Source organism: Camelus dromedarius, chromosome 34 (assembly GCF_036321535.1).
Source record: "Camelus dromedarius isolate mCamDro1 chromosome 34, mCamDro1.pat, whole genome shotgun sequence".
In the NCBI taxonomy this organism is placed as follows: Eukaryota; Metazoa; Chordata; class Mammalia; order Artiodactyla; family Camelidae; genus Camelus; species Camelus dromedarius.
Genome location: NC_087469.1, coordinates 14267672 through 14293881, shown reverse-complemented (window position 1 = coordinate 14293881; position 26210 = coordinate 14267672). Strand labels below are relative to the sequence as shown.

At 54.1% G+C, this 26210-nt stretch overlaps 1 protein-coding gene across 6 annotated transcripts in view; it reads right to left on the bottom strand.

The window, feature by feature from the left end:
- Positions 1 to 786: 786 nt before the first annotated feature.
- The window catches only part of PKNOX2 (PBX/knotted 1 homeobox 2), a 233673-nt gene continuing 208249 nt past the window's right edge, over positions 787 to 26210 (bottom strand). For 5 of the 6 annotated variants that reach the window (XM_064482193.1, XM_010986489.3, XM_010986492.3 and 2 more), the window contains 6 exons: positions 20198 to 20327; positions 19648 to 19745; positions 18694 to 18813; positions 4973 to 5049; positions 3944 to 4122; positions 787 to 2981 (listed from right to left, as the gene is read on the bottom strand). In XM_064482193.1, coding sequence (XP_064338263.1) covers positions 2758 to 2981; positions 3944 to 4122; positions 4973 to 5049; positions 18694 to 18813; positions 19648 to 19745; positions 20198 to 20327 — 828 coding nt within the window. In that variant the 3' untranslated portion in view covers positions 787 to 2757. The remainder of the gene's footprint in view (positions 2982 to 3943; positions 4123 to 4972; positions 5050 to 18693; positions 18814 to 19647; positions 19746 to 20197; positions 20328 to 26210) is intronic. The other variant, XM_064482195.1, reaches the window with a different exon arrangement.

Below are 26210 nucleotides of genomic sequence, written 5' to 3'. Positions count from 1 at the left end.
GGCCCATTTTGCCTGTGTGACCATACCCTTCCCCATCTTCAGCCTGGCCAGAGGGTGTCCGCGGGTATGTGTAAACTCTCCAGCCTTTGTGAATGTGAATGAGAATGAGGAACTCCCCGTCCTGCTTCTAAATTGATGCCCCGGACATCCCAGAACAGGGCGCAGATAAGGAAACCTCCAGGCTGAAAGTGACAAAAAGACTGCTTCTCGCTTAGTTAGGGAGATAAGCTGTCTCTAATCTTCTTGCTCCAGGGAATAGCGTGCTGAACTCTGGACTTAAAGGGCAGGCCCCTCTCTGGGCGCAACTGGAATCAATGTGACAGTCACGACTGCATCTCCTCCCCGAGTCCTGGGAGCTGAGGTATGGGGCGAGGTGGGTTTGTGAGAGCTGGGGGAGAGGCAGTGGTGGCACCAGATTCAGGGGTGAAAACCCTTGGAACCTCGGATTGAGGCAGCAAAAGCAAAGGCTTTGGAGGGAGGTGGAGCGCGGTGGAGAGGGGACCGTGGTCTGAGCGCCCCTGCTATGGGGACAGACTGCCAGGAGAGGGCAGTGCAGAGCTCCCATCTTCTCTCTTTGTCCTCGAGCCAGACACGTTTGCCACACCTGGCTGTGTTCCTCCCCAGACATGTAAACTGAGGACACCCAGAAAGCCCTCTTCCTCGCTCCCTTTCATGGGTGGTCAGGTCAACAAGGGGTATGCTGAGGCCTCCAAATTTTCTTTGGTCCAGGGTCCCACTAACCCCAAAGCACAGAAAAACAGAACCGCGCACCAGAATTATGGTAGGTAATAAGGTTTACTGCAAACTTCTCGGCCACATTCAGTACTGGTTTGGTGGATACATCAGAAGAGGTTGCATAACATTAGGCAGGTGGAGGGGGCTGGGAGGAGGATGTGTGGGCACGTGTGTGCAGGTGTGCCTGTGCTGGGGTGGGATGCCTGTCCAACGTGATGAGTGGAAGGGTGTGTGTGTGTGTCTTAACAAGAAAAATGAACCAGAACAGGAAATGTATTTTATCCCACTGCACGTTGCAAAAGTCTCACGCCAAAAAAGCTAGACTTCCCTCTACCTATGGCATCAAAAGGGAGTAAAAAATGATTGGCTCACCCGGATTATAAATAAGATTATTTGTTTCTCAAAAATCCCTATTAAAACATTAAATATCAGCTCTTTTGGGGGAGAAATACATTCATCTCAGGGAGACCTCAGGAAAGCCACCACCATCCTTTTGCTCCACCTCGGAGGGCCCTGAGGGGCCCCTCGAGTTGAGCCTGGTAACCACTCACATCCTGCCATGACGGCGATGGCCAACGCACAACTGACAAATGAAACTGCAAGTCCATTAAATTAAATTCAATGGAAAACACACGTGTGATCAGCCCTGTCATTCACAGCCATAGGGGTGGGAGGGGACGGGAGGAGTGGGGTGCCAATCCTGGGGGCTTGAAAGTTGGGGTGGGAGGGTGTGTGGTGGGGCAGACAGTGGGAAGACTCCTCCTCACGGAGCCCCAGTTCCTCCAGTGCGTGTCGGACAGCGAGGCGGGTGGGGTGGGGCACCCCTTGGCTTCGGGGTGCATTTTTCTGGGCCCTCCCGCACACTTTGGATATTGATGGGAAGAGGGATGTAGCACCTTCTCCAGCCCCTGGCTTCCCAGTGGGCTGGATGCTTCTTTCCAATGTTTCTTCTGCCTTCTCTGAAGGATGGAGCGAAGATGAGAGGATGAAGGCTGGTGGAGCCAGCTTGGTAGCAGAGGGACGGCAGTGCGGGACTGGAGGGGTGGACAGAATCCAAGCTAACCTGGCCCCACCCTCTCTGGAGGCCCATGGAGGGGGTGGAACATGTGAGGAGCTCCATCTGAGGGCTGCAACGTCTGTGATAAGACACCACTGTCCTGCTGTTACAGGAGCTGAGTTCTGTGACCACCTGGGGATGGCTGTGGTCCCCAAGGTCACCTTGATAAGGCTCCTAGCCCAGGTTCTGCCATCTCCTTGTGTCCTGGAGGCAACCCAGGTGATGGGACTCCTCTTTACCTCCTGTAATTTGAGCCCACCAACTTAGCTTACCATTTATTTCCAGGAGAGAGAGATAAGGTGGTTCTGGCGGCTCCTGTCCCTCTCTCCTAAGTCCACAGTGGCCTTGCCTGGAGACAGGGCCTTGGAGGAGTGAGTGGAGCCCTATGGAATCCAAGTCCTGATCTGATCTGCAAGATGTGGTGCCTCACACCCTCCCCCACCCCCAGCCATTGGTTATGCATTTAGATTCCCTCCTGCCCTTGAATGTCTCTCAAAGGAGATGAGAAACCTTCTGGAGGTGGAAGCCAGACCCCCTTTGCCTCTCCCTTTCCTCCTAACTCTGTCCCCTGGCAAAGGCTCACTCTGTGAACAGCGCTGATCCACCTCGCAGTGCAGGGCTTGTAAACAACTCAAGTCCTTCAGTAGGGGGCCGTGGGTGCCGTCTGTCCTCAGGGATTCGGTGAGTCCAGATCTCACTCCTGCCTCTCCTTTGAGGCTGCTCGACTGGCCCCATCAAACGGCGTCCTCTGCAGTTCTAGGGAGGTGGGGCCGGGGCACTCGCTGAAGCCTGGTGGTCGGGAAGGAGCAGGTGTTTCCTCTGCATTTCTTCCAGCTACTGATTTTGGGAAGCTAGGGCCCAACTTCCTTGGGGCGGCCTGCCCGTGTCCCCTTCCCCCCCACCCTGAAGCCCTCCTGACAACACTCCTCTCCTGCACGGCGCTCAGTGCCATCTGGGCTGCCCGACTACTCCAGGGAGTCACTGTGTTCCAAGCCCAGGTCGCTGACATTCGTTGTCTGCAGTTCATCGGCCTCCTCCTCTAGCTCCTCCTCCTCCTCCTCCTCCATCTCATCCTCATCCTCTTCTGTCCCGTCCAATGAGTCATCGTGTGCGGCCATCATAGCCTGCTGCATGGCCATGGTGGCATTGTCTGAGGACAGGGACTGCAGGTTGTCCAAGTTGATGGAACCTACATGAGGGAAGGTGGCAAGGGTCAGGCCCAGGAAATCCAGTTCTGGACCGAGTTGGGTGGGGTGGTGAGGTCCTAAGCTGGACAGTTCCTTGGTAGGAAGTCTCCCATCCTTTCAACTGTCAGCCACTCCTCGCCCCATCCCAAGCAAAGCACTCCTGGGTACATTTCCTGAGTATCTTCTATGCAAGTACGTCAAACACTGTTGACTTTCAAAGAATTCTTTAAATAGGTATTATCATCCCCATTCTAAAGAGAAGGAACCAGTCTCAGACGGCGGAGGCACCAGCACAGGGTGGCACAGGCAGGCACGGTACAGCGGGGATTCTCTCCATGGCTGGTCTAGCTTAAAATTGTTGATTTCTACTATACCTCATAAGACTATTGCCCACCGCACAGGAACTGGTACACACCACGTACTCGCACGTAGACACGTGTACACCTCCGCTCCTCTTCCCACACAGAGCGAGCTTCACATGCCAGGCTATAAAATGTCTGGCTCATTGAATTATTCATTGTGCACCAGGCGACTGGCAATTAGAAAAGTGTATATGGAGGGTGTGATGGAGAAGCTAGAAAACAAAGCTCTTCGTGGCCTCTGTTCACAAGCTAGCTGCCTGCCTCGGTATTTATAGATGGCCCGGGCTCTTAGGGAACTGTGCAAGCACTGACTGGCGCTAAGGGACTCAGGGCGGGTGTGGGAGTGAGGAGAGGGGCTCTGCTGAGCAGCCATAGACTCAGATGACCACCCACTGGCTCCCACTTGTCTCTGTGAGCTTGCTTTGGGCTTGTTAAAATAAATGCAAAACCCCCCTTTCTTTCCAGCTCACATACAGCCCTGGCTGGGGACCAGGTAGGGATAACCAGCTCCGGGGAGCTGATGTCCAGCCTCTGACTCCGTGCCCAGCCTGTCCCCAAGGAGCGGCGGGAGCCCCCCCCAACCAGGCCCCTGTAGTTCTCACCGTCGGGGTTTGTCCCCGGGGCACCGCCCTGCTGCTGCAGCACCCCCGCAGCGATGGAGTTGGGCCAGAATCTTTGGGTGGGTCGGTGCTGCGACTTGATTTTCTTGGCTTTCGGGGCAGGGTCTGGGTTGCTGGCATCAAGCATGGGCTGTAGGATGCGCCTCCGGGCATTGATGAACCTGACGGGGTAAAGATGGAGACGGGTCAGTAGCCACCAGGGGTGGGGGCAGGGCTGTGTGCACAGGTGTGTGCAGGTGTGTGCAGAGAGCGCTAAACTGCTTCTGGACTCAGCAGCTGATCTTCGTACAGAACAGACTGGGGTCTGGTCTAGGGCGTGAAAGTTTACAGCTGGACGAGCCCTGGGCACCGAGGAGCTTGTGACATCATCAGGGGCTTGGTGCCCACAGGCCAGCGTGGGACAAATGTGTGCAGGGGGGCAAGAATCTCTGCTCTGCACCTGTCAGGATTGAACAGAGGAAGAAAGAATCCCCTTAGTCAAAGGCACTAACCTCTGACCTCTCTGCAGAGGGCAACGGTTCCGTTCCCATCCAGCCAGACCTTGCTCTCAGATTTCTGTGACCGCCCAGCCAGGCACAGAGAAGGGAGCTCGCAGATCCCTGTGGGGTCAGAACTGCCGACTCCTCTCCCTCCTTCCCACACCCAACTTTGCAGAATATTTTAGATTGAGTTCCATTCACATGAGTCGTGGGTAGACCAGATGACCACGGGCGGCCCTTTGGGTCCTGGGATGCAGGCATTTCTGTGCGCCTGTAGTACAAGCAGGGCTGGGTTTTCTACTCAGGAGGAAGCTCCCAGTGCTGTTCTTGACACAGTTTCCCAGCAGAGGGCGCCACGAAGCTGCAGATGAAGCTACAGGCGCTGGTGTTGAGTCAGGCTTTCTGCTTCTAGCCCAGAGGGAAGGGCTCGCTAGGCAGGACTGGGCACGCTAGCCTCTTTGCCCTGCTCTGCATTCCCATGGCCAGCAAGTGGCGCCTGGTCTGAGCCTCTGGGCCGGGGATGCTAACTCACCAGTTGTTCACTTGTAGGAGGGTGAGGTTTGTCTGGGCTGCAATCTGCCTCTTCTCATCCTCCGTGGGGTAGGGGTGCTGAAAGGAGAGGTGAAGGGCGAGTGAGGGGTGGGCACGAGGGAGCCTGGTCCCCCTGCGGACCATGCCCACGACACAGGCTCTCTCCCGGGCCAGGCAGCTCCGGTGGTTTGGAAGCCCAAACAGGGGAAAGTGTAATGTTTGTTTCTAGAAAGAATGGGCCCGGGGTTCGGAGGGAGGCTTCTCTGTGCTTGTGGGGGGCCACCCCACCCTCAGCCCAGCCCCCTGTGATGGGGGACCAAATGGTTTCCCATGAGATGGTACATTTCAATATTGATTGCTTCCAAAGCACTTCCACATCCTCACTTGGTCCTCACAGCCTCCCCCAAGCAGGCAGGTCAGGCAGCATTAGTGTTAGGATTTACAACAGCCTCAAAAGCCCACAGGACTATTGGAAGGTGGTAAATGGGGTGAATGAATGCATTTAATTTAAACTAACTGACATTTACTGAGTATCTACTATGTGTCCAGATTTATGCAGGCACCCTAGGAGATAAATACAATGATAACCACTGCTTGAGTATAATACCTTATAGCCTGTGAAATGCTTTCATGCACTTAATTTCACTTAATAAAGCGTGTCACTACAACTCTGTAAAGGCGGGGGAGGTACTGTTGTCCCCAGCTTTACAGATGAAGACGCTGAATGACTATTTCCACTGTGCCCCGGATGGTGGCATCAGCTTGGAACTCAGGTCTTCCCTGCATCACTCCATGATGTCACTTTGTGAGCAGTCAGCATCGTTGAGGGGGGTGGTGAGTGAGGAAGTGGGGTGGGGTCTTCCGTCCCTGCACTGATGATATGTTTTTCTGTCTCTTAGATTGTGCCTCATGAGGACAGAGACCAGGTCTTATTAATTCGTCTTATTAACGCATCCCCAGTGCCCTCTACGTGTAAATGATATGGAAGTGACTGCTGAGTGAAAGAAAGTAGAAACAAAGCAGTGGGAGCTGTGGTTTGGGTCCTGAGCACCAGAAAAGCTCAGAAGGAGAAACAGGTGTTGGCCAGAGCATTGGGAAGGCTGAACAGGTCCCATTAAAGACCAGGAAAGTTTTGGGTGGCAGTGGATCCCACTGGGTGGTGAGTCCCATGATGACTGGGTCTCTGTGTCTTTGTGTCTTTCTCAGGCTTCTGCACAACAGCTGGCACCCAGTAGGCTTGCAATAGAGGTATGATGAGTGGCTGAATGGGTCAGAGCCTTGCCCTGGCAGCTAGGGGAGATTTGGGGTGCTTAGGGTAGAGGGCCAAGCTGTCCTCAGGCTAGAATCATCCCTTTTAATTGAGATGGTATGAGACAGTGGTGTTTGGGTTTCCCAAAGTCCCAAGGACCGAGGCTCAAATTCTGGCTCTATCATGACGAGCTATGAGATCTCAGGCACGTCACTGAACCCTACATCACAAAGTCATCTAATGATTAAATGAAATTTTCCTTGTAAAGTGCCCAATGAGAGCCTGCTTTTCATACTATTATTGGATGGTGTCGGCAAGGTGTTTAAAGCTCTCTAAGGAATGAGCTTGAGATCAACAGCCTTGGTAGAACTCTCATTATCTGTGACAAAGGAAAGCAACCTTCAGTGGCCTCAGCATCCCTTGACTGAAGCAATCAGGACTGTGTGTTGTTTTAATTCACACCTCTGACCCTGACTGCCATGCCAGGGCAGCTGGGACGTGTGATCCACAGAATATTAAGATTCTAACAAGAAGGAAAGCACATCAGTGTCATAGGAGCCAATTTCATCCTAACTGGGGAGGAGCAGAGGGAGGCTGGAGGAGAGGCCCCCAGGGGCAGAGGAGGAGGGGCTTTGGAGCCTCTTGGGGAGGGGTGGTGGCCATGCCCTCCTCCCTTGCTCCATGGAGTTCCAATCTCTGGCCATGATAAGGGGCTGAGCAGCCTCCTTGTCCGGGGCCAGCCAGTCTGAGAATGCATCGAAAATACGGCCACGGGGGAGAGGTTATAGCTCAAATGATAGAGTGCCTGCTTAGCATGCATGAGGTCCTGTGTTCAATCCCCAGCACCTCCATTAAATAAATAAAGAAAGAAATAATAAACCTAATTACTTACCCCTCAAAAAAAAAAAAAAAAAAAAAGAAAAAGAAAAAGAAAAAGAAAGTACGGCCACATCTTGGCCTTCCCGGGACCCACGAGGCCCTTCACGCCATTGCACATGCTCTTCCCTCTGCTGGATGCTCCTTCTCCCGCTTTCCCACTGCCTGTTTATGAGCTTCTGCAAAGACCTATCACAGATCAAATCCTCTGTAAGGCCTTTCCCAGCTCCCTGGGGCAAAGCGAGTCACAGCTGCATTTGAGCAATTGCCTTTAGCCCAGTCTATGATGATGTCTCCCCATCTCCTGGGAGCTGCTCTCAAGCAGGGACCCAGTCTTGTTAGACATCATATCTCCAGTGTCCAGACCAATAGCAGACAGAGTAGATATTCAGCTTGTGTATGAAAGGATGAGAGAGCCAGCACAAGAAGGCTGGCTCGTTTCCTGAGCAGAATAAGGCTGGCCTTGCCAACCATGCCAGTTCATCACCCTACAAATGCTCGGAAGCTGCTACACCCCAGGTGCCGGCAAGTGAAGACACCCGGCTGACAGCTTAGAGGGAAACGCTACAGACAAAGGGAAAACCCTCTATTAAGTGGTGTGCAACGGTGGGGGGAGGGCATGGCTCAGTGGTAGAGTTCGTGCCTAGCATGCGTGAGGTCCTAATCCCGGTACCCCCATTAAATAAGTAAATAAACCTAATTACCCCCCTCCCCCAACAAACAAAAAGAATGAAAACAAAGAAGTAATGTGTAAGTTCCCTTCAGGTGGTAAGAGAAGGATGGGGCTGGACTGGTCAGGGGATACTTCCCCGGGGAGGTGGGACTTCATTTGGACTTTGGAGACAGCCAAGCCATCCTAGTAAATGAGAGGCTGGCATTCCAGGCCGGAGCCTTGAACTAGGACTGATATTCCAAGCCAGTCAGATGCAAATCTCTTCTAACATTAAAGACCCCCAGAGAGGGAAGCCCTTCAGCCTCCCCCAGATGATGTCTGCTGTCTGTAAGGAGGCTTCTGGTGGGCCTCCGTTCTGAGTGAAGCTCATAAATCCAAAGACTAACCACCTCATATTTAATGCGGAGGGAGCAGAGGCAGTGTCACAGCCGGTTGTACCCTTACGGATGAGGATACAAACCCCTTATCCTCCTGAGGTGCGAGTCCCACCACCCACCCGTCCTGGGACCAGTATCTCAGGAGGCACGTGGTGGGGGCCATGGGGTGAGCGGCAGCATTTGGCCCAGCTCTGGGGACAGGTGTGTCAGTCAGAACATTCCTGGCACCACATCTGAGTGCTCGTGGGAGCGGTCCAGCTTGTACACGCCTCCGACCAGATGATTCCTGAGGACAGAGTCAAAATAGGCCTGGCCCCTGGACAGCCCTCGGTTCGGTAAGGGCTACTTTTAGCCCAGCTGGAAAGGCTCAGGGCCAAGGACAGGGAGAGGGACCCAGCGAGAGCCCGGTCAGCCATCGAGCCATGGTAGCCGCCTTCTGATCACTATTTGGAGGAAGCCTCCAGAGTCGGGAGGGAGGGGACAGACAGCAGCCCTCTAGAGGAGACAGACCCGACCAGAAAATGAGGGAGCCTCGCACGGCTAGGCAGTGCTGCCTGCTGCTTCAGAGTACGGCCTTTGGAGAAGTCCTGCGCCCGCTGCTTAGTCAGCCGCATGACCTTGGCCATTTATTGTTCTACGCCTTCCATCCTTAGTTTCCTCGGCTTAAAACGGAAGTAGCGGGAGGGTGCCTACTCCTTGGGCTTCGCAGATGATCGGATGAGATACTGCAGGCAGAGCACGTGTGTGCCCCTGACTCACTCTGCACAACGGAGTGACGCCCCCCGACACTGTGTCGTTAACATTCAGGCTCCAGGGAAGGGAATCACAGTGTTTATACTGAGTAGGCATTTTGTGGCACCACAGTTACCACCAGGAAGCGACTGACTTCTAACCCAACTCTTTCCCTGATGCCTCCTGTTTGGCCCCATAACTCAAGTCTCATCTGGGCTAAACTGAAGCTGACGGCATCTTTCAATTTGAAGAGTGGGTTCCCGGGTCCCGGGTCTGAAAGCAGCTTAGCCAGGCTTGTTCGTAAGCCCCTGGCCACATCTTTCACTCAGAGCCCACCTGGAGATGATCCGCCCCCTCCTAGCCTGTGCGGACAAGCAGGAGGCCGGCCAGGTGCCCGGGGGACACAGCCCATGGGGACCAGCAGCCTGAAGGTGTGAGTCAGCCCCGTGCTGCGGGAGCAGGGCTGGGAGCCGCTCTCCTGTCCCACTTTCTCGCCGTGACCGGCACCGCCTGGGGCTCAACCATACCCTCCTCCTCACTCCTGGCCAGCTTGGGCAGGAGCCACATCCTGTGAGCCTGGCGCTGCTCTAGGGGGGCCAGAGACCAGCCAGAGGGAGGCAGGCAGCCAGGATGGTGAGGGGCCCCAGAACAACCACATGTCATCACATCTAAGATGCCATCCATGGCAGGACACACCCCAACTTCAGAGAGCCTAACTGGGAAGAGACATTTCTTCTGGAAGAACGTAAAACACTTCATTTTAGAACGGAGAGGAGCGCAGAGGTCTCCCAGGGAACCGCCCTCCCCCGCCGTGCTGCCCTCGCTCAGACGCCCCACTCCCCCATCTCGCTCTCTTCCACACCCCTCCCCACTTACAACTGGGCACACATGGAAGAGCGCACGGAGCTAAGGGGCACAGCTTCGTGTATTATCACAAGCACCCGTGTGACCACCATAGAATCCTACTGGCACCTCAGAAGGTCCTTTTCTACCCCAGAGATATCCTCCCCCAAGATAACCTGATGTTTATGGTAATGACGTGTTTGCTTTTCTTTATAGTTTTACTGTGTTACGTTCTTAATCGTTATGGTTTAGTTTTGCCTGGTTTGGGGACTCTGTAAGTGGAATCTTACAGCATGTAGTTCACTGCACAGCCAGCTGTGAGACCCGTCTATGGTGGCTCTGTGTGATGACCATATTCATGTAAACTGCTGTACAGTTTTTCATTGTAAAAATCTACTGCCCTCCATTTGTCACCCTCCTGCAATTACAAAATTGCTCTCCCTCCCTCTGGCTTCTGTTTTCAATCTGTCCTTCTCATTGCCGCAAGATTGGTCCTTCTTAACCTGTCCCCAACCCTCTCATCCCACCTGGACGTCCCTCCGAGGAGCTCTGAGAGCTCCCCTCCCCAGGATTCCACACACTGCAAGGATGATTGCTTGTCTGTCACTCCAACCAGACAGCTGTGAGCTTTCAAGAAGAGGGTCCACACCTTTCTTTTCACTCCCACCTCATCAGCACTGAGGAACTGCCTGGCACGTGCCACGTGTTTAATATGTCTGTTGAATGAAGGATTGTAAAAACCTAGGGGGTAACTGACATTTGTCACCCTTCCCTTTCTGTATGTGGGGGGTGTGAGGATGGTTAGGAGAGGGTGGAGCGGGGGCGCAGCATCAGTGATTCAGACTCCCCAGGAATTCTAGCTGGAATCAGGCCACCCTGCTTATTAACAGTGCTGGTCCTGCAATTGATTGTTTCAAGAATACTTGTGTGGGGAGGAGGAGGGGGTCCTTCAGAGTCCATCAAACATACTGGCCACTTCTCTAGAGGGGTCTCGGAGGCAGCACTGTGAGGAGGAGGCAAGAACAGGGACCCTAGAATCAGACTGCCTGGCTTTGGATCCTGGTCTCTCACCAGCTTGAGACCCTGGGCCCGTACTCAGTTTCCCCTTTTGTAAAATGGGGAAGTAATTCCATCTGTCTCAAGACTGTTTAATAAGGATTAAATGAGTTAACATTTACAGGTGCTCAGAACAGTGCCTGGCACACGCCACGAGTGTTTGTTAAATACGCAGCAACGTAAAATAAACCTGCTGCTCAGCGCACGTGGCTCCCTCTCCGTGAAACTCACAGGTTGCTTTCCTGATGACAAGACCCCAGCTGCCCCTCATGCTCATGGATAAACGTGCTCCTCTTTTCAAATGGTTTTCATTTCTCAGATGCTGGGACTGCGCCAGCCCCTGTGCACATGTGAGGGGGGCGTTTCCTCCGGGTCTCCGGCTTCTTGGGGGACGCTGAATCTCCCCTAGTGTTGACTCCTGCTGAGGGGAGAGGACCCCTGGTGTCGACACCTTTCAGGTGGAATCTTTGGGAGCTGCAGGCTCCCTTGAGTGTCCTGGGCTCAGTGCAAGCCAGGGGTCTCCCATACCCCTCTCTTCTCAGCTCATCTCCCTCAGCCCTATGGCTGACTGGCCTTTGTCCACAAGGTCGGGTCTTCCATGGAGACCACCGATCTTGTCTCCTTCCCTGGGCCCCGCTGATGCTGGAGTGGCCAGTGGGGCACACACGCTGGGACTGCGGCTGCCCCAGGGCACCTCTCCAGCAAGCTCCATCCTTCCTGGGGAGTTGGAGGGCAGCTTTGGGGGGGTCTGTCTCCCTACATCCCTATGGCAAAGGGTTGGTGGGAGAAAACGGTCATGCCACAGGCAGGAATCCGAGCCCTTGTTGTTTCTTTGGCATAAAAAGATGAACACAGCCAAGAACTGAGCTGGCCTGATTTTGGCCTCCTGGTGTGCTTTCTACCAAAGCTCAAAGGTACAGACACCTGAGCTGCATGGGAGGGAAGACAGCCGTGGCCGTGAAAAGGGGCCACATGGTTCCCAAGGCTCCAAGGGTGAGTGGAGAGGGAGGAGCAGATTTCACACTCACAGGAAGGAAGGGGTCAGTCCCTTCGGTCAGCAAGGATCACAGGCCAGACAGGAGCACTGATGTTCAGTCCAGAGTTCACTCTCACCCAGATGGCTCTTCCTTCTCTTCCTACCCGGTCCTAGATCCCAGCCATCCTTCCAGGCCCAGCCCAAATCTCAGCTCCTCCGCCAGACCCTGTTACAGCATCTCAGCGTTACAGAGGTCCCCGAGGCCAGCCTCTCCCACAGGGCAGTGCTGTCAGGATCGCACTCAGATAAGCTACCAGCATGCAGAGTCAGTGCCGTCCTCGGCCCCAGGGCCGGCTTGGCGGGGCCTGGGGCAGCGGCAGTCCCCTGGCTGGTCTCCAGCTGCCAGCAGCCCAGCTGGTTTACTCTTATTTTCTCTGGGTGCCGCCCTGAAAAGGGTGGGCAGCTGGCTCTGTGGGGCCACTGTCCCTCAGCGAGACAGTCCTCTGCTCTGATCACTGGGAAGGTCTGAATCTGTCCCCCGACAGTCCAGCCAGAGCGCGAAGCCCATCTGCTGGGGTCCCACGGGGGTCTGCCGCTCTGCCGCCCACCTCACAACGGCTTCTCGGAAGCTGACAGGCTTTTGGCTCACGGAACACTGCGGTGTGCAGAGCACTCGACCTGTGTTCTCACTGCATTCTCAAGGCACCTTGGAAGTAGACGTCATTATTCCCATTTTCCACATCAGGAAACTGAGCCCAGAGGGGTTAAAAACACCCCCTGTATCTTTAGCCCTGCCCACTCCACCTCTGCCAGGCCCTGTGGCTTTTTGACACATCAGTGATCATCGCCAGAGGTCGGTGTGATAAGCTCCACTTTACGAAGACAAAATTGACATCAGGGAAGTTAACTGACCCCTTCAAGTGAAAAATGGAGCAAGGCACACTGAGGTTTGTTGAGTGATTAACAGCAACACCAAGGCGCAGAGGCAGCCAACTGGATTTCACCTCCACGTGCCCTCCTTGGCTGGGAGCCTGTGTGCAGGGCACACACTGTACCTGGGGGAGCAGCAGAGCAGTCTGTTTCTCCCAGCAGGGATGAGCCAGGCCAGCATGTGAGGCTCTAGGCCTGTGGGCGAGGATAGCTGGGAGTCTGACAAAGAGCCTCTAAGATAAGGGTGGGCTCAGAATCAGGTGAAGGACACGGAGGTTCACAGCAGCAACACTCAAAGCCAAAAAATTGAAACAACCCAAATAGCCATCAACTGATGAATGGATAAACAAAATGTGGTCTGCCTGTACCATGGAACATCGTTCAGTCACACACAGGGGTGAGGCGCTGATATGGACTACAATATGGACGAACCTTGAAAACATCACTCTGAGGGAAAGAAGCCAGTCACAAAAGACCCCATACCGTACAATTCCATTCATGTCAAATATCCAAAATAGGCAAACCCTGCTGAGACGGAAAGTAGATCGCTGGTTTCTAGGGGCAGGGGGATGACAGCTAATGGGCACAGGGGTGATGAAAGTATACTGGAGTTAGTAGTGATGATTGCACGACTTTGTAAATACACTAAAACCCTCTGAACTGTACGGTTACTCAAAGTGCATACTATGATATGTGAATTATATTTCAATACCAAAAAACCAAACAGAGAAGGCCCCTGGTGTTTTTGTGCGTTCAGCCTTTGTGACCACGGTCAAGTTTATGCAAGCCAGGCCCTCAGCTCTGTGTGGTGGGTGGAAGTGCAGTCACCTCGAAGTCGAGGTGGGGGTGGGATGGCGGCATAGAGGACAACCGTGACCCTGGCTGGACTTTGCGTGGGAGCCGAGAGATGCTGTGGTTTCTTGGGTCAACGCAGAAGCAGTACACTGAGTGGGGACGAAATTAGAGTCTCGAATCAAACAGAGCTGAGTTCAAATCGTGTGGGACCCTGGGGAAGGAGTTACCTTCTTTGAGCTCAGTTTTCTTATGGGTAAAATGAGGGTAACAGTAGTACCACCTCCTAGGCTGGCTGGGAGGATGAAGCAAGATGATGATGATGTGGGAAGATGAGACAGGATGCTTGGCCAGAATCCAGCGCCCTGCATGGCTAATGGAGGAGGGGCTCCTTTGATGGGTGGTGGGGCCACTGAGGCTTGGTGTCCCCTCTTGGATCCCCTCCCGCACACAGTAAATACCCTGGAAAGTTGCTCGTGTTCTTGGGTGGCAGAAGCACACAGAACACTGATATTTTTGATGGAAAGGAGCAGAATCGCCCAGGCAGGACAGGGGGAGGCTGGGATCTGGAGCAGAGGGGATGAGGGCAGAGTTGGGGCAGGGGGAAGAAGCACCATCCCCTCCTCCACAGAGAGGACTCTCTGCCAAGGTTTCTCGCCCGGTCTGGGTTTGCTGTGAAATGATTGCTTCCAGCAGGGGTTTAGCTGCTTTCAGCCAAAATGCAACAGCAAGAAAATCTCAATGGATTCTGCAGGGACCCAGAAGCAAGAAACTAATGGATGAAACCAGCCCAATCTCACCGCAGCCTAACGGCAAAAAGGCTCTGGGGTTTAACCTCCGTCTCGGGAGCAGGCTGCCATCTGAATATATTTCCGTAGCTGCTAATGCTGCAGAACAGTAGAAATGACAAGAAGCCTCAGACACGACAAAAGGAATCAAGGAATACTAACTTCCGCCCAAGGGAAAGACGGCAGGAAACCCCAGCATTTACAGTGGAAGTTCCAATAACCAATCTCTATTAAACATGTCTTCAGATTATATGACGCTCTCCCTTTCTTCTGCCAACACTTAGAACTGCTGTCCACATCGTCCTGAAGGCTTAAGACGAATAGGTTACTTTGTAGAATGTTCATTAGCCAACGTATCTGCTGATCAGGAAGTCAGCAGTGTTTGTACTCAGAATCGTTTACGCCAGTTACACGTGTTACTGTCATCATGTAATTGAATTAACCATTCTGTAAACCAATGAAATACGAGCGCAAAGAGTTATTGTTGCTAAGGAAACTAAGTGGAAAGCTTTGGAAAGACTCCAGCTCAAATGTGCTTAAAAGTTAGGATCAGGTGAGACAAATGTAAGAGACTGGGAAACACAATAAAAAGCTAGAAAGATCCTGCAGCCACATTACTTCCCAAATGCCCATGTTCTTGCTCCATTTTAAATAAAGATGAAATGTATAGATGTTATAGTATAGGAGAGGTTTGTGCAAGTAAAATGACAAGCGTTAATCAGAAAACGACCTTGGCCTTCTAGCACAACAGTAGCAGATAAATATATTACGTGTGCCTTTTAAATAAAAATAAAATATATTTTTTAATGATTGTTCCTTTCTTCAACTGACTTTTCCAATTAACCAGTCAACAAATTAGTTGTCCCCTCTGCACTGGGTATAAGAACACCTGCTGTATACTGAGACCTGCCCTTTTTCATCACCCTTTCCACTCTTTTTTTCCTAAAACCAATGAGCTGCTACATGTGGGATCCAGTGTTACCACAGAATTGCATTTCCCCACGCACTACAGTCTTCGAGTTGCTCCTCAAAGCATCAGTGCAAACAAGAGTGACTCAGAGAGATCAAATGCTTGGGGAAAGCCTCACGCCCTCTCTTGCACACTCACAGAGCCCCCTAGGACACTAAGGGTAAAGAAATAAGCTAAACTGTGTCTAACCCAGATTTTCCCAAACTTATTTCATCACAGAACGCCTTCTTGGGAGCAACACTTATAACATCCCCTAAAGGTACGCACTTTGGGAATCAATGCTTTAGGGCCCACTGAAGAGGTATCACGTGTGATCCTTTTTCTTGAGCAATTCACAGCTGAGTCAGAGCTACCAAACACGTAGGTCTGACACACCCAGATACACACACCGCAGATGAGTTGACAGTATTAGTCAATATATCCTTAGGGTCAAATGATGATAAAAATCAGGAGGCGTTAATAGATCAGCCATCTACCTCTAAATAATCTTCACAAATGTTGAGCCTTAGCCTCAAAAACTGGCTCTTGGTCCACTGTTCTAGAAAGTTCAAAGGGAACTCACAAATTTTTAAGTGCAATTGTGTATCAGGTTGACTCTTCATATACATTATCTTATTTAATGTTCACAGCCAGAGGAAATGGATATTATCTCCTTTTTCAAAGAACCAGAATTAGAGTGATTGCCCAGCCAGTGCAAAGACCTCAGTTCACACCCTGGCTGCCTGGTTTCAAAATCTGTCTTCCTTCCACTATGTCCTGTTACTTAGAGCCTTTACAGCCTCTGCCCTGAGCTGGGCTTGGTTGGGGCGGGGGTGTGCCCACCTGTATCCGGGGAGCCAGCCCTGGTCTACAGAGAACAGCTGTGTTACGCTCAGTCCCTAGGGCCTGGACTTCCCCACCTCCTCTTCCTTGCCCTCATCCAGGAGTTCTGAGTTCTGGCTTGGAAGGCCTAGTGGGAGGGGCGGGCAAAAAGCTTGGCTTGCTGTTCACAAGTCCCCTGCATCCTTCCAGGTCCCTCCTCCAGAGCTAACCTGGGTCTCTTTCCCCTCTGCTTGGTGTCAGCTGCTACCCATCTTCCCCACCTCTGCCTTCCTTGCCCTCCCACGCCCGGCTGCAGGTGGCCATGGAGGGGGAGACAAAGACCCTGGGCCCTACACGGGGCTCACCAGGAAGTGGGACAGAGGGCAGGGCATGAGCTGAGGTCCGAGGTCAGAGGGGAGGCACAGCCCGAGGAGGCTGGTAGTGAGACTCTCCGGCTCAGGCTGGAGACATAACTCGCGGGTGAGTTGTAATCGGGGAGCAGGAGGTGCTGAGGTGGTGGGAGTCAGTGAGCCCGGAACACGGGGCTCCTGGCGGGGGACTGGTCTTGCAGCCCGGTCTCCCTCCTCCACCTGCCTTCTCTCCCCTCAGAGGTGAGGCTGTAGGTCCTAACATGCCTGGGGGTGGGAGTGGGCGGAGGAAGCGAAGGAAAGTAACATTTATGAAGACGTGTGTGGTGTGGCAGGGCCTTCACACTTATTTCATGGCTTCCTTGGCATTTTCACAAGAGGTGAGTGTGGCCAGATCACAGAATAAGAGGCAACGCCTAGATTTGAACCCAGGTTTGGCAGCCTGAAAAGCCCATGAGCTTCCCACCATCCGCGCGGCCCTGCAGGGACACCTCATCACACCACCACGCACCAGCCCCACCAGATCCCTGGCTGGCGGTGGGGAGGTAGCCTGGCTGCCCCAACTTGGATGTGACAAGTCAGAACACGGAGACGGAGCCTGCCCGGAGGAGGCCCTCTTCCCGGGGGTGGGGGTGGGGGTGAGGCTGGGAGCCTAGCACGGACGCTGGGCTCTCGGGGCCACCAAGTCCATCCGAGCCCTCTGGCTCTCCGACAGCGTGAAAGAGAGAACAGGCGGGCCACCTGGGCACCCCCACCACAAGCTCCAGATACTAAATCAGAGCAAGAGGCGGAGGCTGCGCCTGGCCCTGGCTCCCTGGCTCTGTCACCGGGCTGCTGCGGGAGTCTCTCCAACCTTCTCTCAGCACGTTAACCCTCAGCCTTCCAGTCCCTTCTCTCCCAGTTTGGTTATTGTTTGTTCCTGAGGTGGTGCTTTCAAAATGTGCTTCCTCAGCAAAGTGCTGGGATGGCCCCAAGTCCTCCCGCCCCAGGGATGGGGTGTGGATACTGGTGGGAGATGCAGAGCTCCGGCCCCGCGTCCAGCACCTGGCTGTCCACTGGGTGGGCCAGACCCCCGCTTCCGGGCCAGAGATCCTAAGATTCCCAGATCTGAGCACTGCCTGGGTCTAGGCTCTGTGGCTTCTGGAGGCACTCCCATTTCAAATGAAGGGCTGATGATGGATTGATTGATTAATTAGTTCCCATGGTCCACTGGATTTCTCTCCTTCTCTTTGAAGAAAGAGTTCCCCCAACTCCTGGTTCTTCCCCACATTTTGCAGGCTAACATGTCCACGGCCCCAGGCTTGGCACTCGTCTTCCGTCCGTGTGCCTGCTACTGCCAGGTCAGGCCAAGAGCTTGCAGACCACTGGGAGCCCTCCTGTGCTCGCTGAATCTACCTCCCCACCCCAGACACAGACACATAGACACACAGACACACAGACACACACACACACACAATCAGCCCAGAGTCACTGGCTTTCTTTACTGCTACAGCCCTTGAGTGGTACTAGGAGGTTCCTGACATTCAACCCCAGGTCTGTCTGTTGCAACTAACACTGCACACAAACACAACCACCATCATGGTAGGTGTGCATGGCAGGTGCACCTTTATGAACAATACATTTAAATCCGAGGCTGTGTCGCCATTCTATGAGAGTGGCCGCAGGGGCTCCTGAAGGCCGGAGCTTTGTGTCTCAGAGCCTAGTTGGCCACATGAGGCCGGGATTTCAGCCTGGGCTGCTCCTCTGGGTTGGGTGGGCTCAACCACTGCCCCTCAGTCTGTGCCCCCTCTGGCTGTTCTGATCAGAGGGAAAGGGACGCACACGCTCTGCCGCCCCCAGCGCTGAGGACTCGGGAGACAGCAGAGTCCTGGTGCAGAATCAGCACTGCCTTCCATGGGAGAGGGCAGGGGTGCACACAGCAGCCCGTGGGAGGAGGGCTCTGGGCCAGGAAACACAGCCCCAGCCCCCACGTACCCTCACCCTGTTCACAAAACAATCCTGTGGACTTGCCCAGCATTTAACTATCTTCGTAATGTGTCTGTCCCCATTCCCACATCTGATGTCACACTCTTGTTGAGGCAGCAGGAGAAAGCATGAGAGTCTCCCAGCTTTAGGTCCCCTGTAAGCCGCCCTCTGACCTGGCCTCTGGAAGGTGGTATCCCTATCAGAGGGCCTCTCTCTGAGGCCATATCCTCTGCAGGTCGGGGGACGACAGGAGAGTCCGGTGCCCAAGGGGTTACTCATACCCCTCGCTGCAGCTCCACACCCCCAACACACACACACTCACTCACCATGAGATGCTGGAAGAGCCAAGAACGCATAATATTGGTGGCATGCTTGGGCAAGACTCCTCGTTTGTTCTTGGACTTCTTATCCTCATTGTCCAGGAGGGAGGTGAGGTCAAGGTTAACCTTCAGGGCACGTGGAGAAAAAATCAGTATCAGCAGCCTGGCAGGCCAGCAGCTAGGGACCTGTTGCCATAGTGACGGCAGCCTCTGGCTGCCAATCCCCTTCCCCAACTCATTCTCAGGGCCCTGGGGAGGGCACCTTTCCTGTCGCCCGGTACCAGCCCCTCAGAGAGTGTGAGATGGGAAGAAGGAGAAGGAGGAGAGGAGGAAGTGGGCGGGGGAGATGTGGGGGGAGACAGAACTCAGAGGAAACAGGGTCATGCAGAGGGCATAGGAGAGAGAGGTTTGCCATAAACCACCCAGTAGTTACTAGCATTTCTGGGGTACTTTACAGTTTGCAGAGCGCTTTCCTATCCAGTACCACGGTGAGCCCTCTCAACAGCCCTGTAGGCTGGCATAGGGCTGTGTGCGGTTGGTATTAACCCCTCTTCTATGGATAGGGACTCCGAGGCTCAGAGACGCTAGGTGACTTATCCAAGATAGCACAGCTAATGTCAGATCTTGGGTCTCTGGCTTCAGATCTTCTCACTCCCCTCCTCCCTGCTTGTGCACACGCCATCCCATTGAGCTACAGAGTGGCTTGGAGCGGAGACCAGGAATAGGACGTGCGGGATCCCTTGATGTAACCCTGAGAGGCAGCAGAGTCCCAGGAGTTGATACAGCCTTGCCAACACCCAGCTTCTTATCTGTGAAGCGGGGGTAATGATACCTCTGAGAGGACGGATGAGGATGAAGGAGGTACTCATGTAAAGTGCCTAGCGGAGAGTGTACGTCACAGCTGCCCTCCCCCGGGCCCTCGCAGAGGCGCACGCACCTACACTGCGCACACACACTCACCTGTGTGTTCTGGATCTGGATGGCTCCCTGGGGGATTGCTTGGGCGACCACCTGACCCTGGGAGGTTACCATGGTAACCGGCTGGTATAACGCTCCACCTGAGGAGACAACCAGTTGTGGAGTCTTCTGCCATAGGGGTGGGTAGGCGTGAGGGCAGGCAGGGTTCCCCATCCACTCGGCACTCACGTGTAAACACTACTCTGGAGGCATTCAGCCCCTGTGGACGAGGGGTGGGATGGGGGATGGGGTCCAGGGAGCAGAGTCTGTGTGGTTTGGGGAAGGGACAATAGCTTTACTTGGTCTTTGAGGGGCTCAAGAGACTTTGACCCCAATTTGTTCCAAACCATCACAATCAGGCCTTGGTGCTAACTATCTACAAGCTTACAGAACACTTTAGTCAAGAAACTCAGCTGGGAGCCCCTCCCTTGGCAGGGTACCTCCTCCCATTTCCTGGGACATTTTGTTCAGTGTCCTGACCCCACCCCTGGAATTCCCCTGGGGGTCACCCACGCTTCTCCCAGGGCTGTTCCCCCCAGTCCCCTGCACAGACCTGACACCACTTGTGAGTTGACGGTTGTCATGGCGATGTTGCCCTGCTGGAGCGCTGAGGCTGGGACCACAATCCCTTGGGGGTTATTGGAGACTCCAGACATGGAATTGGGGGAATTCTGCAGGAGGTCCTGGCAGTAAGGGAGGCGTGGTTTGTGACAATGTCACTACGAGCTTGGATGCCACAGCACCAAACTCCTCTCCCCTCCCCTTTCCTGCCTTCCCTCTTCCCTCCTTCCTGTTCCTCCCAGACCCAAGTCCAAAAGGCAATTCTCACAGCTTCCTAGAAAGCGTGAATAAGAAGGCTCAGTGTTAAAAACTACCAACCAACAGCAGTCATTCTTCTAGCCGTTCCATCCCCTGCAAACCGGAGACATAAATTACCCCATAAACCAGTGGTCCCCACTTTGGCGTCACTTTGGGATTTCCAACATTGATGCCAGGTTCCATCCCCTGAGATTCTAAGTTAATTGGTCAGGGGTGTGACCAGGGCTTTGGGAGGTGTTTTAAAAGCTCCCCAGGTGATTCCAGTGCGAGGCCCTGGCTGAGAAGGAGGCTTTACCTGCTTGGCACCGAGCCCTCCTTCGTACTCAGCTGTCTCCAGGTGCCCCGCCCCCTCCCCGGGCCTCCCTTCTCGGTACCTGTATCACGGCGCCTGTTATACCAAGCTCCTTGCAAAGCCGACTCCAACAATTTATCTTCGTATCCCTAGCACCTGGCTCAGTGCCTGGCACATGGTGGCTACTGAAATCTTGTTACATAATAATGAAAAATAGCTGTCTGGCCTCTTCATGATCTGTCTTCTAGGGGATCTCACTGGAGCCCCACGTCACTTCCATTTCCTCCTCCCCCAGGCTTCCACGGCAGAGTCCCCCCCAGAGTCTCACTTGGCCTCACACTGTCACCTGCCACCCCACTTTCCCGGAGACAATCCAAAGCAGCTAAGAAGACCATTTTTTTCTGGCACCTTCACTGTTGCCACTTAACAGCTGGGCAGCCAGTCAGTGAGTGCCTGGAAGTGATGTGGAGGGACTCTGGCGCACACAGGGGGCAGGGCCGGGCCGTGGACTTCCAAGAAGGGGCAGTGAGTTCTCCCTGTTTGGTGGCTGGTGTGCTCCGTGCTTGGGAGGGTTTGCGAGGAAGGAATTGGGTGTGAGAGGTCGAGGTCTCCAGGCTTGATTTGGAGAAAGCAAGATAGGCAGCGAATGAGGTGCAGTGAGGGAGCCTTTGGGGGCACGCTGGGGCCTCTTAGCACCTCTGACCACAGTCCCTCATCTGAAGCCCGGGCTGAACCGGGGAACCTGGCTGCGGCCGGCCGTCTAGGGCCCGTGCTCCCATGCCCAGGGCCTGGGGTCGCGGGCATGAGCTGTAAGGACTCAGACAGGGAAGCCGTCAAGAAAACGGGGCAGGAAGGCCCTTGCTTCCTAGCTTTGGTTTTAGGACCAGGAGAAGCTTGGGTCTTCAGGCCTCAGGAAGGTCTAGAGTGTGGAGTGAGGAGGAAACTTTGAGCCAGTGACGGCAAACCTGCAGCGACAGACCCAGGAGAAGAACCAAAGGCCCAGGGGACAGCCATGGTTGTCACCTCCCAGACCCCGGCACCTGGGAACTTGACAGAGCCTCTCAGGAAGAGGCGGGCGGCACCAACCTCTCTCACTTGATTCAGCGGGTGACCTCCCCCCAAGCCCCTACCCCCCAGCATCTCCTCCAAGGCGGTCTTTTTAACCCCCGGACTGTCCAGCCCAGGCCCGGAGGAGCACAGGCTATAAATAAGCAGCCCTGGGGTGGAGCCTGCCTCCCTGGCCCGGCCTCCGTCTGGCTCCTCCGGTGGGCGGGGCCGGCGAGGCCGCCTCTCTGCTTGGCTCCCCTCTGCCACTGTGACCTTGTGGAAGGGAGAGGGCGGCTCTCGCTCTGCCCTTTCCTTTCTGGGACACTCCGAGGGCCTCCCAGCCAGTGACGTTTCTTCTCTGAGCAGGGCTCTTGGCCTTCCCGTTTACACAGCTTAAGTGTAACGCTGAGTCTGACCTGCAGAAGCCCAGACACTGGAAGGGCCCTTACAGTTTGAGTGCCCCAACTCCCCGAGGAACAAATAAGGAACAGAGGCTTAGAAACCCAAGCGACTTGCCCAGGGTCCCCCAGCTGGGTAGCAGCAATAGGATGCGAACGCAGGCCTCCTTCACCCACAAACACTACACCCCCACCCTGTGCCAAAAACTGGGCTGCGAGGCGCTCCTTGAATCACAGGGGTTCAGTGAATATTTACTGACGGCAAAACGAGTGGATAAAAACAGCCAAAACCCAGAAGTACAGAGGCAGCGTACTCTGAGGAAGGATGGTGGATTTGGGAATCGGCACGTCATGGCCCTTTGGTGGCCCTCAGTCTCCTCGTTTATAAGATGTGTCTGGCCTCAAGCTGACACCCAGGAGCCCTCAAAGCCTGACTTCTCAGCTGTGAGTCGGCTCTGACCTCCCAGCCAACCATTCTCCCAGGGTGTAAACCAGCACTGAGATTATGTGAAGCTGAGGCAAACTTGGAAGATAAATTTAATTGGTGGCAGCGGGGGGGTGGGGGGTGCTCTATGCCACTCACCCTCAAACCAATGGCAATGACTTTTTAAGAATCTCTTGTCTGGAATCACCCATGCCACGGTGCTCCTCACTGGGTGAGGATATTTTGGAATTTCAAACATAAAAATTTGTCCCAGACTTTCTTCCCCCACTCCAGAAAATATCCAGCAGGGTTAGGAAAACACGTGTAAAGCCAGTCAAATAAATACAAGATGTATGCCTTGGGATTCAACCAACACATTTTTACTAGCCAGAGGCAAAAGGGTGAGCAATCACCTGCATACATCATCGGCTTATTCAAACTCTGGCTGGTTCTCAGCCTTGTGCCTTGGCTGGCTTCCATGCCTGCTCACGCGGTGTGGGTAACTGAAGGCAATCTATGCATTGGATCAGACTCTTCTCTTTCCTACCCTCTTCTCCTACTCTGGGTCTTTGCTGGGAGGCGCTGAGAGGTGATCAAGTTACATCAGCAAAGGAATGGAATGGAGAACTTCATGGATGGAGACCACGGGCAGGGCCAGGGATGGCCACATCTTAGCCGGGACAAGAAGAGGAAGCAAAAGTTTGACATCCCTGAGGTCTGGAGAAATGGTGTTCATCTCTGACATTTGTAAATATGAGCTGTTTCACAAACCTGCCTCCACACTGGGGTGTTTTTAAAGATACAGTTTCTCAGGGCCATTGATTGAGACCATCAGCAATCTGTGTTTTCAAAAAACCTCCCTCAGATGGTCCCAAAGATCAGAGGGCCTGAAAACTACCTGTTTATCATACACATTGAATATTAGAGAGCATCCTTGCACCACACTATTTCATTTCAATCTCACCACTATCTAGGGGGTCAGCAGAGGAGAGATTATTCTATTTGCCGAAAGAGGAATCGAGGCCCGGAGAATGGAAGTGACCTCCGTGAGTCACATAGCTCTGCCTTGAACCCCGGTCTTCCGGCTCTGCGCAGAGCACTGATGTGCTTATGGACAGATGTGCTTTGGAGCCGGACAGCTGGGCTCCAAGGAGAGTGCAGGGCTGGGCACATTTAGGCACCCAATAAATCATCTTCCACTTCCTCTGGCTAAAGTCACTCCACAAGGGAATGGCACAGCTAGGATTTAAAGCCTGTCCTAGAAGTCCTGGGACCACGTGGGTTCCTTACTTAGCAACAGAAGAAATTCATCCGGGGCTGCACCCCTCGCTGTGGTGATCAGTCCTTGCCACATGCCCCTTCGTCCCTGCCTCCCTGCCTACTGTGCTCCTGGGCTGAGGCTGAGCCCCGAGGTGGAAGCCCCAGTCTCTGTCCCAGACGAGCCCCGGGACTTGATTTTGCAGCTACTTCTGGTCACGCCTGAGTCTCCAGACCTCTAGAGGTTTTGTCTTTATGGAGATTAAGGGGCTGGGTCTCTGGGGACAGTCTACAGGTCTTTTCTGTGGAAGGAACTACTATGGCAGCAGTGGAAGCCCCCTGGGGGGAAGATGCTGGCTAAGCACACAGCATTATTACCTTCTCGACAGCTTCCTCCAGGGGCTCATCACACCCCACGCCAGGCAGATGCTGCTGTCTAGACCCAGACAGAGCTGTTTCTGGCCAGACACCCTGGCCCCATAAAGAGGTGAGGAGCACCTCTGGTGTCTTCAGTGACATTTTCAACATCCAGAGTTTCACATCCCTGCTTGAACTGTCCAGGAACCAGGGACTGAAAGCCGGTTTTCCAGCTTGGGAATCCCTTGCCTTATTCCACCAGGAACATGGCAGTGGTGTCCCCAAGCCTCTGGAAACTTCCAGGAGCCTGGGGATCATGGGCACTTTCTTGAAGCCATTCCCTCTGGCTGGGGGGTGTGCAGACTCTAACTTCCTAGCAGTAAAACTTACTTTCTAGTAGGAAGTAGCCCCCAAAGCTGAAAATTTTTATAGTCTCCCAGGAATGACATCTCTTACAGCATGGACCAGGTGACCAGGAAGTCAGGTGGAAACCAACAAGCTGGCCTCCCCAGGCCTTCCCGGAAGCCATCCCATTCTTGCTCCTTGTATGCTGTTTTCCAGGGACCCAGGGAGGCACAGAGCCCCTCAGGAGGGGCAGAGCTAGGTAGGGGAGAGGCTTTAGGACGGCTGAGAGCCTGAACTTCCTGGACGCCGCCCGTGGACCAGCTGCCTGGCTCTTGCTCCCGGGGGCCGTCATCATTCTTTCTAAACCACAGTGGTCATTGGGCGAGTTTTACTCCACACCTCATTTTTGGACCAAAAAAGATGACTCGTCCAAAAGGAAGCCCTCACTAAGGAAAAGCGAACGAACGGTTCTGCAGTTACTTTTGGAAGCGGAGGGCCGGGGGTGGTGGCACAAGTGGCCTGGCAGGGACTGTGACTCTGACACTACGGTCTGGTGTCAGCCCAGGAGCTGTGCCAGCCCCGTGAGCCACCCTCCCTCACTGTTAGTAGGGAACGGGCTTCGCTGCTTGGGAAGACTTGATTTTCACTATAGGAAGGACTTCCTGGAGTAAACCGTGATGGGAAGCAGCGAAGGAGAGGACAGATTAGAAAAGTTTTTCTTTAAGTCACTGTAGAATAGCTAGAAGTATGATCGTACTAGGATGCCCGTGAAACAGGGGGATGAACTGGCCCCTCCTGTTGGGGATTTTACGAAAACCAAAGCCGTTCCCTAAGATTTACTGGGGGTGGGGCGGGGGAGTGGATGGAGGGAGTGGGGGAGTGGGCGGGGCCCCAGCTGTCTGCCATCCACCCCCAGGCCACTAGGGGTCTCTGCTGATCCACCAGCCCAGATCCTGCTCCCCAAAGCCTCCAAGTCTCCCAGGAGGATGGGTTTGTTGCTGCCTTGCCGAGCTGGGGCTGGGTAGCCGGTTCTGAGCACCCCACTTCTGCTGGACCTACCTCGGGCATGCCGGGGCCTATCCTCCTGCCTCCTCTAATGCTCCAGTCGACCAGATACTCTGGGCTTGGAGCACCAGGGTTCTTTCTTGTGCACGTGTCTTCTCTCCCTGCTTGGTTGCAGGTTTTTTGAGAGAAAGAGGGGGTCTTTCTTTGAAATCCCCCAAACTGCCTACCACAGTGTTGGCGCATGTCAGCTGCTCAGCACATGTGCCGCCTGCCTGGGCTCCGGCCTAGAACGGGGCAAGTGTGTGCCCCAGGGGGACAGGGAGGTGGCCGCTGTCCCCAGACACCCCGTTCTTGGCAGCATCCCTCCAGTTCTGGCAGAGCCAGCTTCCTGTCTCAGGCTGGGAAAAGCTGGGTTCCCAAACCCGGGGAAGCCAATCACATGTAAACAGGCCACCTAATCCTGTTCCACCCCTGTTGGGAGCTTTCGTCTTAAGGGAAAGGCACTTCTGGCCTGTGGGGACAAGCAGCAGCTGCTGCTCTTAAGGAACATTCCTCTCAGAAGGAGGGAGCCGCTCAGGTTTCCTTGCCTGATGTCCTGGCCCCTGAGCTGGAGGGCTGGGGG